This window comes from Podarcis bocagei (assembly GCF_964188305.1).
Source record: "Podarcis bocagei genome assembly, chromosome: 10".
Taxonomy (NCBI): Eukaryota; Metazoa; Chordata; class Lepidosauria; order Squamata; family Lacertidae; genus Podarcis; species Podarcis bocagei.
The window spans coordinates 54,198,800-54,215,506 of record NC_138135.1 but is presented as its reverse complement, the minus strand read 5'-3'; the positions used below and the strand labels follow the sequence as shown (position 1 = coordinate 54,215,506).

The 16,707-nt window shown below is 44.2% G+C and overlaps 1 protein-coding gene across 2 annotated transcripts in view; it reads left to right on the top strand.

Moving 5' to 3' along the window:
• Positions 1 to 2,553: 2,553 nt before the first annotated feature.
• The window catches only part of PDZRN4 (PDZ domain containing ring finger 4), a gene marked incomplete at its 5' end in the record, with an annotated part of 219,018 nt that continues 204,864 nt past the window's right edge, over positions 2,554 to 16,707 (top strand). The window contains 3 exons of one of the 2 annotated variants that reach the window (XM_081211507.1): positions 2,554 to 3,174; positions 8,182 to 8,268; positions 10,724 to 10,816. In XM_081211507.1, coding sequence (XP_081067633.1) covers positions 2,554 to 3,174; positions 8,182 to 8,268; positions 10,724 to 10,816 — 801 coding nt within the window. Of the gene's footprint in view, positions 3,175 to 8,181; positions 8,269 to 8,948; positions 9,140 to 10,723; positions 10,817 to 16,707 lie in introns of those variants that run through there. The other variant, XM_081211509.1, reaches the window with a different exon arrangement.

Genomic DNA, 16,707 nt, shown 5'->3' with positions numbered 1-16,707 from the left:
GTTTTTAAAAACTTGGCGTCCTTTTTTTGTGTGTTTTTTTGCTCCCCTTCCTTTTATGCAGAGCTGCAAATCAGTGCATTGTTTTAGCATGATATCTGCATTTTTTCTATACCCTTTAGGTTTTGTCAGATCATAAATGAAAACAAACACGTGTGCGCGCGCGCACACACACACACACACACACACACACAGAGAGAGAGAAACCTGTGCCTGAAATCATTACACAATTCTTTGGGACTAAGGAGCAGTCATATAAAAACAAGGACCAGTAATCCCTGTTCTTAATTTCTGAAGCAGGGGTAGCCAACATGGTGTCATTGGCAATATAGTTCAGTAACATCTGGAGGACACAGCGTTGATTCCCCTCACTCCCCTGCTTTAGAAGGTGGCTACCTCATGTTTTGAGGTTTTGTGTTCTGGGTTTATTCTGTGAGCTGCCCTGAGACCTCTGGGTATAGGGTGAAATATAAATTCAATAAATAAATAAATGTTCTAAAGGGAGAGGCACCAAGGCTCCGCCCAGTCTGAGCATCCTGTCCTCTGTCAAGCAAGCTTTTCTTGGTGGTGGTGGTGGTGGTGGTGTGTGTGTGTGTGTGAGAGAGAGAGAGAGAGAGAGAGAGAGGGGAATGTGGTCTGTGCATCATCATAGGCAAGCTATTCTCTATTGCTCAACATATAGCCTAAGTGCTGATGCTTGCAATAAACTTCTAGGATGATGTTTTGGTGAGCCACGGGTTCTTGCTCAAATCACACCTTGTCTAATTATATTTACCCTAAAGGGGAAAGGCAAGCCAAAGGAGAAACACAGAGGCAGAGGACAAGGTGGCAGAAGTTTTGTGTTTTTAGTTCCAGTTTCACAATGCAGCCTTAAATAACCCAGTGTGTTTTCAGGCTGTTGCCTTTACATAAGTGTGCACGTGTGGGCTTTAAAGAGAAGTCCTACCCTGCTAATGAAGGGTGTGTGCTTTGCTGGGGCAGGCCAGCAGAAGAAAGCAGCATGGAAGGCGGCACAGGTTCCTGTTGCAGAGAGACCAGCCCTTCCCTTCCTCTCTCACTCTCTTTTCCAATCAGGATGTGCTGCCTACACAAGCTCCCAACCTCAGCCTTTCAGCAAATAGGTTTCCTGTCCCAAGTGCAGCTGGAAAACTGTACAAACAAGAGATCAGGCAGGAAAAAAAGCCCAGCCAGATTATCTCAAAGCGGGGGAGACAAATACCTGGCTAAAAACGAATAAATCATCCAAACCAAAACCACAAAAAGGTGGGGTAGTCTGACCAGCCTTCATCTGTTATTATAATGATGGTGGGGTTTTTTTGCCTCAATCTGGCTTCTGATCTGGAAGCCCTCTGTTAATCCCCGGTGCTTATATAGCAGTGCAGGTAAGGAATTCTGCATGTGCTCAGTGGTACTGTGGCCAACTCCAGCCTGGAAGCCCGGAGGAAAACATGATTTTATTAATGATGGGACAGAGCACACTCCAAGCAGGGTGGATTTAGAAACGGCTTAAAAGGTAAATGGACCCCTGACCATTAGGTCCAGTCGTGGCTGACTCTGGGGTTGTGGCGCTCATCTCACTTTATTGGCCGAGGGAGCCGGCGTACAGCTTCCGGGTCATGTGGCCGGCATGACTAAGCCGCTTCTGGCGAACCAGAGCAGCACACGGAAATGCCATTTACCTTTCTGCAGGAGTGGTACCTATTGATCTACTTGCATTTTGACGTGCTTTTGGACTGCTAGGTTGGCAGGAGCAGGGACCAAGCAACGGGAGCTCACCCGTCGCAGGGATTTGAACCGGCAACCTTCCAATCTGTGGTTTAACCCACAGCACCACCTGCCCTTATCACTCACTATGCATAGCATACATAAGAAACGAGTGGCGTGGCTGAAAGTAAACACGGAAGCTCTTCCTTCAAAGCAGTTTCAAAAGCCTTTGCCAATGCAGCACAGAGAGCTCCTGTTAGAAGTGGGGAGAAGAGACACTCGGAAGCGCCTGCAAACTCTTTGGAGCCAGGCAGGGCATGGGTGGCGATTCTGGTGGCAAAGTAAACCTTGCCATAGAAATCAGCTGGCCGGAGAACCGGATGGAATCAGTCCTTCAAGGTGCATCCTCTATCCTGATGATAGGGACACGCTCTGCCGGCAGGGATGCGTCTGCCTTCCTTTATGGAGCTTGTGGGATGTAAACGAGGGCTGGTCTGTCATCTCTCGAAAGCGGGGCGAGCCAGCCTCCTCCTCCTCCTCCTCCCCAGCGGCAGCAGCAACGGAAGGGTGGAGGTGATGACAGGGGAGAAAGAGCAGAGCCATTGCGAGGGAGCGCCTATTCGGCAGAATACGGCCGCCTCCGAAGCTCTGGCGAGCAACTGCAAACTTCAAACCAAAACTCCGACCGGCGACCTCGCTCCCTTTCTCGCTCCGCTTCGCGCGCCAGACCCTCTCCGCTCGGCTCCTCCGCCTTCGCAAGCGCCGCCGCCAGCAGCAGCAGCAGCAGCAGCAGCAGCAGCGAGAGACCGGCCGCTGAGGGAAGGAGGCGCCGCCGCCGCCGGGTTTCCCGCCATGGGTCTGGACGCGGAGCCGATGGACCCGGCGCTGCAGTGCCGGCTGTGCGGCCTGGTGCTGGAGGAGCCGCTGTCGACGCCGTGCGGCCACGTCTTCTGCGCCGGCTGCCTGCTGCCCTGGGCGGCGAGGCGTCGGCTGTGCCCCTTGCGCTGCCGGCCCATCTCCAGCCAAGAGCTGCACCGGGTGGCGCCGCTGAGGAGCCTCGTGCTGCGCCTGCCCGCCCAGTGCGACTACCGGGCGCGCGGCTGCCGACGCCGCGTGCCGCTCCACCAGCTGGCGGCGCACGTCGAGGGCTGCGCCTACGCGCCGGGCAGGTGCCGCCGTCGCGAGGCGCTGCACATGCGCGGCGGCGAAGGACCGCAAGAGCAGCAGCAACAGGACGACGACGACGAGGAAGGTTTTGGCGCCGGCGACGAGGGCAGCGCGAGCCGCAGAAGTAGCAGCGTTTTGCGCGGGAGGTCTGGCGGCGCCGGGCTGCAGCAGCGGCGCGAGAGCGAGTCGGCGCTGCTCGGCCAGCTGGCGGCGCTGCAGAGCGACGTGCAGCTGGCGGCGCTCCGGTACAAGCAGAAGTTCAGCCAGTACGTCCGTCACCTCAGCGGCAGGCACGACGGCCCCGAGGTGAGCAGGGGCGCTGTTTGTTAGGCTGTGCGTTCCTGGCGGAGCAAAGGGCCCTTTAGGGGTAGACTTTCCTTCCTTCCTCTCAGGCAGGTCTCACCATCTCTGACAATGAATAGCGCGCTGGAGGTTGCAGCCCCCCGAGGGCGCCAGGTTGGGGGAGGCTGTAGCGGACTGTCGTGGGCGCTGTGACTTCTGCCGAGCGCCAGGTGGAGTCGACACTCAGCGGCTGCATCAGTTTTGCTGACGCGGGGAGGTTCGCAGGTGAGACGGGTCGGTGGAGGATTGGTCTTGGCTGTGGCGGCGAAAGGACGCCTTCGTATTCAGAGGCAGTGGATCTCTGAAAGCTAGGAACCAGGATAGGGGGCAATGGCAGGGTAGGACTGTCGCCTTCCTGCTCAGCTTGTGTTCGGGCTTCTTGGAAATAGCTGGCTGGGCTGCCAAGGTGGCTGTTGTGGGAAGATGGATGACTATTTTTGTCCCATCCACTAAAGCTCTTTGAGGAAGAAGATGGCTCACTTGGTAGAGCCTGACTCGTGAGCTTGGGGCACCGTTGCCAAGTTGAATAAAATATGGGGTCCCCTGCCTTATCGATCACATGATGGGGTGCACCCACGCCATTTGAAGGTCAGTGCCCATCAACTTGGGGGGGGGGCTCAACTTATTGGAGTTGGCCCCTATGTCTCAGGGTGATGGATTCAAGCCCCATGTTGGCCAAAAGATTCCTGCATTGCAGGGGGTTGGACTAGATGACCCTTGTGGTCCCTTCCAGCTCTACAATTCTAAGAGGTGACCTGCAGGTCTGCCCTGTTCCTCAGCAGCTCACCTTGGTGAAGTAACTCTTGTCAACCGCTTCTCAGCTTGCTCCTCGATAACTGGTGGTGCTTAATTTGTTTTATAAGGGGGATCTGGTTTGAGGTTTTTACTCCCCGTCACCTGAAGGCCAGCAGGCGCAGCATGCATAAAGAGGAGAGCTTGCAACCCAACAGCCTAAGCCTTGTTGCTGCAGGGTTTAATCCTGAACTAGGGCTTGCAAGGACTTGGCTCCAGAAGTTGCTGTCAGTGCCTGAGGTTTGCAAAGTGGTGCATCTGAGTTTATGATGATGATCTTTCTCTAATCTCAGTGTCAGGAATGTACCCGGATCATAAAATGTCACTTGTTGGAAGGCTGGAGTCTTGATATAGTTTCGGAAGGTGAGTGTTGAAAATGCCCCCAACTCAGGACAGTATAAGAATTGTGGAAGAAATTGACTTTGGTTACATTGCTGAGTGTTAGAGGAACCTATCCTGGAAATAATCAGAGATGCACTCTTTCTTAGTCGTTTGGAGCTGGTATTGCAACAGATGCTGGGTGCTGTAGTCTTGTTTTTTTTTGAAACCAAACCTTTTTCTTTGAAACTATGGGTGAATTGCTTTCCTTGTGTTGCTTTTTCGCAGCATTGCTAATCTTTGACCCATAAATTGGTGGTTCAGTTTGGGTCTCAGCAGTGCTTTTTTGGTATAATAATGATGATGATGATGATGATGATGATGATAATGATGTGCTGGATCCCATATCTTGATAAAAGCGGCATGGGTGCTAGTCTATAATAGGCATGGGCAGCAAAAATAGAGGTGTCAGTGCCATCACAAAAAGCATGGACTGCTAGCATCTCGAAACTAGGGATGCTGTTATGGAAAAAGCTAAGAGGAATACTTCTGGCTTGGAACACATCTTATATACAGATCAGAGACTCTGAACAAAGGCAATGCCTGTGCCGGCCCTCCCCCTTTCCCCCCAGAGGGTCTTCTCAGCCTGATTGTATGCCGTGAGCCTTGTTTCCAGGAGGTACAACCAGTGGCAGTGGTACCTCTTAAGCTGAGTTGTTGTCATGGGACTTGTGAAATGAAGGGCATTTCTTTTTGATTTCCACTGAGTTCTTGATTCTGTAATAGACAGATCTCAACTGTGCAGCTATGCCGCAGCATTTTCCTGCACAAGCAAAGGCACAGGGAATAGAATCAGATTCATGGAGCTCTGCTGTCACTTGCTGTTTATCAAAAGGCAACTTGTACACTTAAGTTTTTGTTTTTGTACTAGGGCAAGTCTTTAATTTTAACTGTCAGTAGCCCTTTCGTGCTTTGGGTATTCTTGAAAAGCTAGACTTTTAGATGACTTAAAATGATGGAAACGGCTCCTAAATTCTCCATCAGTTTCTTTTTTTTAAATTTGGGAGGAGAGAGAAATCTTGTAGAAAGATGCAGGTAGTAATGTAGGGAAAAGGCACAAACTTGAGTTGCATCTTTATTTACACCCCACCTCTAAAAGTTGGAAATTGCACATGTCATCTCTTTATGTAGCCTGCAGATTTAAGAGTACTTTAGTGTGTGTGGTGAATAAACAATGCATTTGCAGTGAATATTGTGTTGAATTTTGTCTAGCCCATTGGAAAAAATGCAAAAGTAGGAGAGTAGGACATGGCAAAGCTGATGGCAGATATGTGTATCAATCATTCAAGACAGCAGAATGTTTTATTGGGATACTAATTAGTTTGGTTTCTTTGGATGTTATTTAGTAACTTGGTCATATTTATTAATTTCAGTGTGTCTGCCCTGAGTAAAACTTTGTTTAATACTACCCAGAGTTGCTAATAATAATGATAATGACGATTTATTTAAACCTCACCCATCTGGCTGCATTGTCCCAGCCACTCTGCTAAACTGTTGCTGTGTATGTTATTTAAAAGCTGGAGAATGACAGGTGGCTTTTGGTTCAGCAAACAGCAGTTTGTTGTTGCACTTCTAATAGTCTGATACTTTGCATATTACACAGTTCAATGTGCCTTGCTTCCAGGTTCCCTATTACTTCAGTTGTACAATCTAAAGGTGATCTCCTCATCTGATGGAAGGCATCTATCAGCGGAAAGAGGAAGATGTCATTCTAAAATGATTCTCCTTTGCCTCTACAGGCCTCCGTGCTGCCCCTCCTCTCAAAATCTTCTCCGGAGGCACAGATTGGATATCATCACCCTTTTTGTTAAGCCTGAGAGCATGATTTCTGCATTGAATAATTTGCTTTTGATTAAATAAACAAGCGGATTAAGACGACTTTACACAGGCTTGTTGTGCATGACAGCCCTTGATTTAATTTCTTGTGTCTTCATTCTTTATTTATCTTTAAGTTTGGAAGGTCCTTAGGGACTCCTAAAAATGTTATTTGCTGCTGAGTGGTGATTTAAGCTCCACTCAGAGTTTTGTGCGATGCTGCTTACTTTTGAGACACAACAACCAGCAGGAATGATCTGAACTGCTTTGCTCTCTTCATAACTAGCATTATTCATTGACCTTTATGATACCATAGGGTTGTTAGATGTTGTAATTCTTTGACTTAAGAACACAACTGTCACTGCAGCTTCTTTACAATATATAATTACTGAAATATGTATTTATTAATTAGATTTCTATACCACCCTTCATCTGAGGGTCACAGGGTGCATGTGTGTGTGTACACACACACACACACACACACACACAGCCATAGTAACAAACAAAAACAATATTCCCCAAGTTTAAAAAGCCATAGATGATTTAATTAGCCAAAGGCCTAGAAGAAGAGGAATGCAGAGAGCATTCCACAGATGGGGAGCCACCACAGAAAAGGCCAATTCTTGTGTTCCTGGAAACTATGATCCTCAGAGAAACTACTCATTCAATCAATAACACAGTGTTCTGTGTTGTTGTTTCTAAAATAAATTTGTTTTTATTTTAGCACTTCTTATGTGCATTCTTTGCCTTAAAGGGGCTCCTGAATTAAAACAGATAAACCAAGTAGAGAAAGTATGCAATGAAAACACCACTGTACAAATGTGTGTTGTTATTATTATCATCTGTATCAAACATAAGTTTAAACCATTTGTTTATAAGTGCCTCACACATATATAGTACTGTGCTGTGTGGCAAACAACAGCCCAAAGATTGTTGAAACTGAGTGAACAGAAGTTATGCTGGTACTGAACTACTCAATTGGCATAATCATGTATTTTTTAAAAAATAAAAAATTGTCCAGTAGCACCTTAGAGACCAACTAAGTTTGTTCTTGGTATGAGCTTTCATATGCATGCACACTTTTTCAGATACGGTTGATGGACTTCCATTTCATGTGGTTCAGTATGGTACCTTCCATGGTTCTAGATTCAGGTAGGTAGCCGTGTTGGTCTGACGCAGTAGAAATATATATATAAAATATAAAAATTTGTATCTGAAGAAGTGTGCATGCACATGAAAGCACATACCAAGAACAAACTTAGTTGGTCTCTAAGGTGCTACTGGACAATTTTTATTTTTATATATTTCTACTGCGTCAGACCAACACGGCTACCTACTTGAATCTAGAACCATGCATTTCAAAGAGATTTTCCCCATCTCTCACCATGTTTAAAATAGCATCATGTTAATAGTCATAAAAATTCTGAACATTGTAATAGTTCTCTGCGCTTATTTGTCATACATATTTGACTGCTAATGAATATGGAGCCGATATCTTAAGTGATAATGACAAAACAATTGCACCGAATTACTTACTAATCACTTATCTCATTAGTATAGTACCTGTATTTCATTCAGAAGTACTTTTTCTCTGACTATCCTAGTACTGAACACAACTGACTTCAAAATGTTGTCCTGTATGAGGTCTGTTTTCTCAACCGCTCCTTGCAGTGAGATGTTTTGTGTCATGTAAATGTAGTTTCACCATGGAGATTGGACGCTGTGGTGTTTTGTCTCCAGGCTGTTGCCAAAGTTCCAGATATTGGCACGTAGAAAAACCACATGGGAGAGATTGAGCTGGTACACATAAACCGTTTGACCTACAGAATATCCATCATGTGGAATAAATTTGAAAGACTCACTTCTCAAAATAGGATCTCCTGGAGATCTCAAGCGAGGTTTTAAATGGTTTGATTTATAAAGCCGCAGTAGGATATTGTTAAGTAGGTTTTATAAGTAGTCTTTTTTGTGTGTCTTTCTTTCTAGGAAAGAGAGTCTCAGATCTTAACCATCATGCTACACAGAGAAAACAATACCCTGGGATTTAATATTGTTGGAGGACAAGCTAACCAGGTAAACAGAAAGGTTGATGCAGTGCCATGAGAATTGTGCTTATTATGCATGGTGGCAAGTTAAAAGAATGTTGGGAAGGGTGTAATGGACTAGAAGGGATGTGGGTGGTGCTGTGGTCTAAACCACTGAGCCTCTTGGGCTTGCCGATCAGAAGGTTGGTGGTTCAAATCCGTGCGACAGGGTGAGCTCCTGTTGCTCTGTCCCAGCTCCTGCCAACCTAGCAATTTGAAGGCACGCCAATGCAAGTAGATAAATAGGTACCGCTGCGGCAGAAAGGTAAATGGCGTTTCCGTGCGCTTTAGTTTCCGTCACGGTGTTCTGTTGCTCCAGAAGCGGTTTAGTCATGCTGGCCACATGACCTGGAAAGCTGTCTGTGGACAAATGCTGACTCCCTTGGCCTGAAAGTGAAAAGTTAAGGCCTGATTGGACTTAACCGTCTGGTGGTCCTTTACCTTTACCTAATGGACTGGGATGACAGTAGGTCGAACTGCTGGACCCATATTTGGATGTTCAGTCTTGTAGGAATGGTGCATCCAAACTACTGTGCAAAGGGTTAATCCTGTAGCATATAATCTTGTGATGTCATCTATGCAGTGAGGTAGTTTTTTTCAGTTGTGCTGTAGTATAGAATCTTGTGATGTCATATGCATACTGAGGCAATTCCCCTCCCCCCAGTTACTTCAGTTATCAACTACTCATGTGTTTTAACTGACTGTGAGAGTAGCAAATGTGTTGTGTTATGCTGCTACCTGCCTCACAGCCAACCTGTAAATATCAGTCAGTCTCAGATACAAATTCATGGAAATATGTTCCAGTAACATAAGTAACACCTGCCTCTCTTGTATATTCAATCTCACAAGAGCAAGTAACAGTAAGTAAAAGTCATATGTTATTTTTAAACTTTAAAAGCAAGCATTGTGTGGGTTTTCTAGGAGAAAAGAGAACCGTTAAAAAGGGTCAAACGACCCAGGGCAACCTCCTCACAACTCTGTAAAGTATAATTGCCACAAGTCTATCACTCTCCCTGAGATTAGGAAGCCACAGGTCCATGGTTTGTCCTGTTTCCCCTCCCTCTCAAAGTGCACTGTGCTTCCATATCCTACTGTTGCATTTTTCCATTTGGGTGTGTGTAGGACTTAAATCTCTCAGTGATGGCCAAAACCATCCTTCAGCATTGCTTATATACTTAAGCAAGTGCCCTTCTGCCATTATTCTCTTGACTGCAGAATAATGCATGGCCAGGCCTATGTGTGAAACATTTATGTGACCATGCAGCTGTCTGGTGACAAATTAAAGCAATACAAAAGCGGCACTCAGAAATGTATACAGATAAGGATATTGATTTGTATCTGGCCTCATCCTGAAGGAGTGTCTCCACCTCCATCGTTCTACCCGGACACTGAGGTCCAGCACCGAGGGCCTTCTGGTGGTTCCCTCACTGCGAGAAGCCAAGTTACAGGGAACCAGGCAGAGGGCCTTCTCGGTAGTGGCGCCCTCCCTGTGGAACACCCTCCCACCAGATGTCAAAGAGAACAACAACTACCAGACTTTTAGAAGACATCTGAAGGCAGCCCTGTTTAGGGAAGCTTTTAATGTTTGATGTATCACAGTATTTTAATATTCTTTTGGAAGCTGCCCAGAGTGGCTGGGGAAACCCAGCCAGATGGGCGGGGTATAAATAATAAATTATTATTATTATATTATCCTCTGAGATTTAGTGATTCCAGTCTCCTTTGAATAAAAACAACTGTATGCCCCTAAATGTTCAACTAATGTTTATTTTCAAGGGTAATACAAGCAGAGACATTTTGACAAGTGACACCCCTCAAGAAAAACAATGCCTTTTATTTTAAAGCTGTTTCCTCTTAAAGATTCTTACTGGTCAATGTCTGTTGTAAAGTGTGGCCTGCTTCAAATAGCTAAACTAAGATCTGAACATTGAATCTGAAATGGATTCCTTTGTGCAACCACGTAAAAAAGTTGGCAAGGGCTGTCAGTTTGATTCACAGCTCTTCTGTGTGGTTGTGTTTGAAAAAACTGGCATATCTCATCTGGATATTTGCAGGATTTATGGAGCAATCCTGTAGTCAAGAATTTAGCATTAACTGGTGTGGAGTTGTACCAGATGCAACTCCCATTCAGTATCTAGGCTGCCAGCTGAGCTGGCCCAAGCAGGTCAGAGGGAAAACAAGACTACAAAAAAGAGTTTGATTTACACTACACTTTTTACCATGTCACATGACAGAGCTGAACAGAATTAGGATCCAACTTAAGTCCCCGCTTCCTGCTCTTGCTCCAGAACACCCTATTTGGGAGCTGAGCTGGCTGAAGTAGGATTGGGGTCTTAATGCTGGGAGAACCAAAGATGTCAGAACTTGCCACAGAATTGTCCCCTTAGGTTTTTTTTAATGTTTTATAAAAATATGCCTTTTAAAATGTGTATGTTCAACTCTAGGGCAATCAGGAAGGAATTTATGTGTCCAGAATTGTGGAAAATGGGCCTGCTGACCAAGCAGATGGTATTCAAATGAATGACAGGATCCTAGAGGTAAGAGTAGTTCTTCTTCTTCTTCTTCTTCTTCTTCTTCTTCTTCTTCTTCTTCTTCTTCTTCTTCTTTGGTGATCACTCATAGCCGAGTAATATTGTCTTCCATGAACACGGTTTTAAAACTGAGTGTGTAAGTGACTGTGGAGGCCAAATCTGGATCCACATGTCCTTCCACAGTGGGGATGTAGGTTTCTGGGTGGGAGCTGATCATGATGAGGGTTTGCCAAGTGTGCCTTCCTCTTAGCATGTTTCTCCCTTTCGTCTTGAGTTCGTGTATCTTCAAAGCCCATGACACCTTTGGTAAAGGTTGTTCTCCAATTGGAGCAGTCGCAGGCCAGTGTTTCCCAGTTGTTGGTGTTTATACTACCCTTTTTTTAATTTGCCTTGAGAGAGTCTTTGAACCTCTTTTGTTGACCATCAGCATTTGCACTTACCATTTTAAAGTTCGGAATAGAGTAGTTGCTTTGGAAGACGATAATCAGACTTCTGCACAACATGACCAGTCCAACAAAGTTGATGTTGAAGAATCATTGCTTCGATACTGGTGATCTTTGCTTCTTTCAGTACACTGGCATTAGTTTGACTGTCTTCCCAAATGATGTGTAAAACTTTTTGAAAACATCGTTGATGGAATCTTTTGAGGAGTTGGAGATGGTGTTTATAAGTGGTCCATGTTTCACAAGCATACAGTAAGGTTGGTAGTACAATAGCTTTGTAAACAAGCATTTTGGTTTCCCTGCAAATGTCCCTATCCTTAAACACTTTGCACTTCAATCGGAAGAAAGCTGTACTCGCAGAGCTCAGGTGACGCTTGATTTCGGCACCATTATGATACCACCATAATGGGTTTAATAACAGGTGGAGACAAATCAGCGTATAGAGGGGAGGTCCAAAAAAATATCTACATGGTGCCTAGGGAACAACTTGCACCTTAATATCAGCAAGACAAAGGAGATGGTGTTGGACTTTCGGAGGAAGAGAGGAGAACTAGCCCTGCTGTACATCGGGGAGGGCTGTGTGGAGAGAGTCTCTTCCTTTAAATTCCTAGGAGTTTATCTCAGTGAAGACCTTACTTGGAAAATCAATACAACCCAGGTGATTAAGAAAGCCCAACAGAGACTCCATCTCCTCAGAGTATTGCGAAAGAACTATGTCAATCAACATTTGATGATCTCCTTCTACCGGTCCACAATATAAAGTGTCCTTTCATACTGCATCACAGTGTGGTATGCTGGTTTGACATCAACTGATAGGAAGTGCCTACAGAGGGTGGTAAATACAGCACAATATATTATGGGCTGTCCTGTGAATCCACTGGATGACATTGCGGGAGAACGTTGCCTTAGGAGAGTGAGGAAAATTCTCAGGGATGATTGACACCCTGGCCGGCACTTTCTTGATCTCCTGCTGTCTGGCAAAAGATATAGAAGCATGATTAGTCGCACCAACACGGTAAAGAACAGCTTCTATCCATGGGCTGTTAGGCTGCTGAATGAAAAGATAACAACAGGGCAACTGACTTTCGGGTTTGGTGAGCGTACGTCAGTAAATGAGGGGAATTAAGACTAAGAGAGCTGAGTGGGGGGTGCTTGTGTAATCTCACTGTATACAAGTTGTACAAGTGACAATAAAGTATAAAGTATCAATGTCTGCCCTTGTGGAAAGATAACTGCCCAGGTAGGAGAAGTGACTGACATTTTCCAACGTTACACCATTGAGTTGTATATATGTGGCACTGCAGAGGGGTTATTTTGTGCTTGTTGGTGCAGCACTTTAGTTTTTGGGATGTTGAGCGATAGGCCAAGCTTTTAGCCTGCTCAGATTAAAGAGCTTTCCATCTGTTCGATATATGATTTCTACTCCGGAGGGGAGTTTCCCTTTGACAAAGTGTAGGATCATGGCTACAAACATGAGTCTGACAAAACTGCAGGAGGTAGTGGAAGATAGGAGTGCCTGGCGTGCTCTGGTCCATGGGGTCACGAAGAGTCGGACACGACTAAACGACTAAACAACAACAACAGGATCATGGCAATGAAAATAATAGAGTTGGGGCAATAAGGCAACCCTGTTTTACCCCTGATCCCACTGTGAATGGTTCATTTTGAGAGCCATTATTATCTGTGATTGTTGCTGTCGTATTATCATAGAGGAGCCAAAGGATGTTCACAAATTTATCTGGGCAGCCAATTTTCAGAAGGACAGTCCACAGGGCATTACGATTTACAGTGTCAAAGGCCTTAGTCAGGTCAGTAAATGTCATATGCAGGGGCTGGTTTTGCTCTATGCTTTTTCCTTGAAGCTGTCGGGCTGTGAAAATCATATCCACTGTCCCCTAGAAGGTCTAAACCATTTTGGAATATTTGCTTTCTTTGCTTAGTAGAGTACTAGTGAAAATAATGTAGCAAATCAATGTTAAAATGTTATGGTTGAATGTGTGCTAGTAATATGAAGTCTGAGAACTTTTTGAATGAATTATGCTGGTTGCCAGGTAAATAGGAAGAAGAAAGGGTTTTTTTCTTTTCTTTTTTCTTTCACTATGAATGGTTAGGAACAAATTTATCTTTTAATTTGGGATAATTGATAATGATTAACATTCATTGTATTTGCTATAAGCAAGTGTTTTAAAACTGTTAACAAGTGCGGATGTGGCAATTTCCAAGACACTGATTGGTAAGATTTATATTTGTTTGGAAGATTCTTTTAAACAGTGAAGGGTTGCTCGATTCTGTACATGGGGCAACTTGTTGCAAGTGCCACATTGTGGTTGCTGCTTTTAATTATGTCAGTATTTTTTATATGCTGCATACTACTTTTTTGATTGGCAGAGGCAGTCTCAAAATTTGAAAGCTTGTAGGGATGTGTTTTGTCGTACTGGGTTAGCAGTGCTTCCTCCATAATCAGCCCACAGTGCTCACTCATGCAAGTTATTTTGGGTGGCTTCACTTAGTCACAGTCCTGGTCTTGCTTTGATATTATGATCCTGGGCTTCTGTGATGTGTTAACATGAAGCATTGGATGCTGAAACTGTTCAATGTATTAGACATTATGGTGTAACAATGGAGACCAAGGGCATATTTTGAACCTTTAAACATAGTGAGTTAAAACACAGTCAACACAGCTCTGCTGTGAAATCTGTGTCCATGTTATATTTATTTATGATTCTTAAGTTGCGGCATCGCTACATGTATATACCTTGAAAAAAAAGACATCCAAAGGAGAATAAATACATTAAGAGTAGTTGATAGATATGTTTCGTATTAAGTTGACAGCTCTTGAAGTGTGTTCATTCTTTCCCCTTTGAATATTGCTGACTTGGGATACAGCAGTGGAGTTCAGGAATGGATGTATATGCTGAACATTATCATTTTTCATAGTTTTTCAGTGGCAAGATGAGGATTTTTGAAATCTCTCTGTGTGTGAAAACATCACCAGTGCTGTTTGTGTTTGTGTGTGTTGCAGCTAGGGAAGAGTAACTCTCTCCATGTGCTGTGCCCCCTTTCTACCCCATCAGTGTGGCAGTTAGGCTCGAAAGAAACCAATCTGCCCCCCGCCCCCCGGCCTCATTGCTGTAGATGCAACAATGCAGTACTGTAGATACAACAGTGCAGATTGAGAAAACCTTCTAAAGTGACTGCACTGTTCTATAGCTTTTTGACAAGTAGCTTAGGAAGAATGGTCAGTGCATATATTTTTAATGCAGCAGAGAAGCACTGAAACTAGCAAGAGCATTGCTGTCTATTCATCCCTGTTTTGTCATTTTGCATGTCCTTGGGTGGATGATAATGATAATGTGATTTCAACTCATGCAACTCATGATATGCTGGCCTCCGTCATCACTTTGGTTCACTGTACAGTGGTACCTTGGGTTAAGAATTTACTGCAATTCGTTCTGGAGGTCCGTTCTTAACCTGAAACTGTTCTTAACCTGAGGTACCACTTTAGCTAATGGGGCTTCCCGCTGCTGCCATGCTGCCACCACACAATTTCTATTCTCATCCTGAAGCAAAGTTCTTAACCCGAGGTACTATTTCTGGGTTAGTGAAGTCTGTAACCTGAAGCGCCTGCAACCTGAAGTGTCTGTAACCTGAGGTACCACTGTACTCGTTCTAAACTCGAGGAAGTGATAGAAAGAACTTAGATAGTTTTTGCCATGAATAGCCTTCCTCTCCAGCCATCCAATTCCCTGACTTTTTTTTTAGCCCTGCTTGCTGCATAGTAGTTGGGTTTAGATTTAGCAGTCTTCCTTTTTATACTATTATTTCCAGGACTTGTTGACTATAATCCTATCAAGCCTATATTCATGGGAGTAAGCCCTATTGAACGCTGCTGCCTGTTAATTCACCCCAGGACTTCTGATATTTGTCTTGGCGTTTAATTTCCTGCTATCTTTTTATTCCTTTTAGTTTTCTTTTCAAACTGCTTGCAAATAAATACATTTTGCTGTTTATTTTTATTTAAAACTAAACATATGTCTGGGTGTCCAATATTAAATACTGAATAATGTCCAGATATTACCCATAGAATGTGCCTTGTTTGACAATGACAACTATTTTTGAATTTTCTGGATAGATAATTAAAATGTGAAAAATAAAGTCCAACTGTCTGTAATCTGATACAGTTTCCTCTGTAAGGAGACAGTTGTTTCATCACACAGTAGATGATTATGAAATATAACTGTGCCTTAAACTAGAAATAATTTGTTTCCCCCAGGGCTCGAAGTACAAGTTTTTCTCCCTGGTAAAATACTCCCTTATAAATACCATGCCAGTCCTGCTGAGAGTGGAAACTGCAATTCTGTAGAAGAAAAAATAAGGAATTGATGTTCTTATTGGCAAGAAGTCAAAAGCTTTTTCACACTTCATTCACTGGAGTTTTATGTGTGAAATTAATGAGTTTAATTCTTGTCATCTGCTTGTCTTTTGTACTTTTAATTGCCTGGCACTTGGTTTTGCCCCCCATAGGATGCTGTCAGTAGACTGTACAGTATTACAACTGTGATGTTTGGAGATGTATTTCAGTGTTAATTTATTTGCCCCCTAGGTGGCAAAAACTGAATATGAAATGGAAAGAGCTATACATACAATAGTGTCAGTTCTAAAATCTTCTGGTTAGATGGCTTGATCGTAGTCTTTTTACAGATTCCCCCCCCCCCAAACTGGTTTCTCCGTAACTTCGCGTAAGTGTGAAATATATATGATAACTTTCATAATAATGCATTTCCTTGGATGCAGCTCTGAAAGTGGGAAAAGCAAGCAAGCAAGTGAAGGCTGTTAAAATGGGTACCTTTTATCCAGTTGCAAGCTAAGAAAGAAATCCTGGCTGGTGGTTAAGCCACCCCAAAATATTTAAATATTTTCCATGCTGTACAGGAGCTAAGAGGTGTATATCATGACTGTTATTCCTTCATTCTGAAAGTCTGTAGCTTAATCCCCTTGGCTTTAGGCTATACCTGATATGCAAATATGTAGAGACAAACACTGCTCAGGAGACAGGATGTATTCTTAGTCTAGGTTGTAAGATGATTTGCTCTTCCTTTAGTTGCTTGTTGCCCATCGTGTGTCTGAATTAGCCACACATTGTGCTTTTCTAAATAATTAAATACATAAATGCTGTTAGTTTTAAACTGGGAAAATATAGTCTGCTGTAGCAAATTATAAAGGTAAAGGTACCCCTGATCGCTAGGTCCAGTCGTGGACGACTCTGGGGTTGTAGTGCTCATCTCGCTCTATAGGCCGAGGTAGCTGGGGTTTGTCCGCAGACAGTTTTCGGATCATGTGGCCAGCATGACTAAGCCGCTTCTGGCGAACCAGAGCAGCGCATGGAAACGCTGTTTACCTTCCCGCTGCAGCAGTACCTATTTATCTACTTGCACTTTGACGTGCTTTCAAACT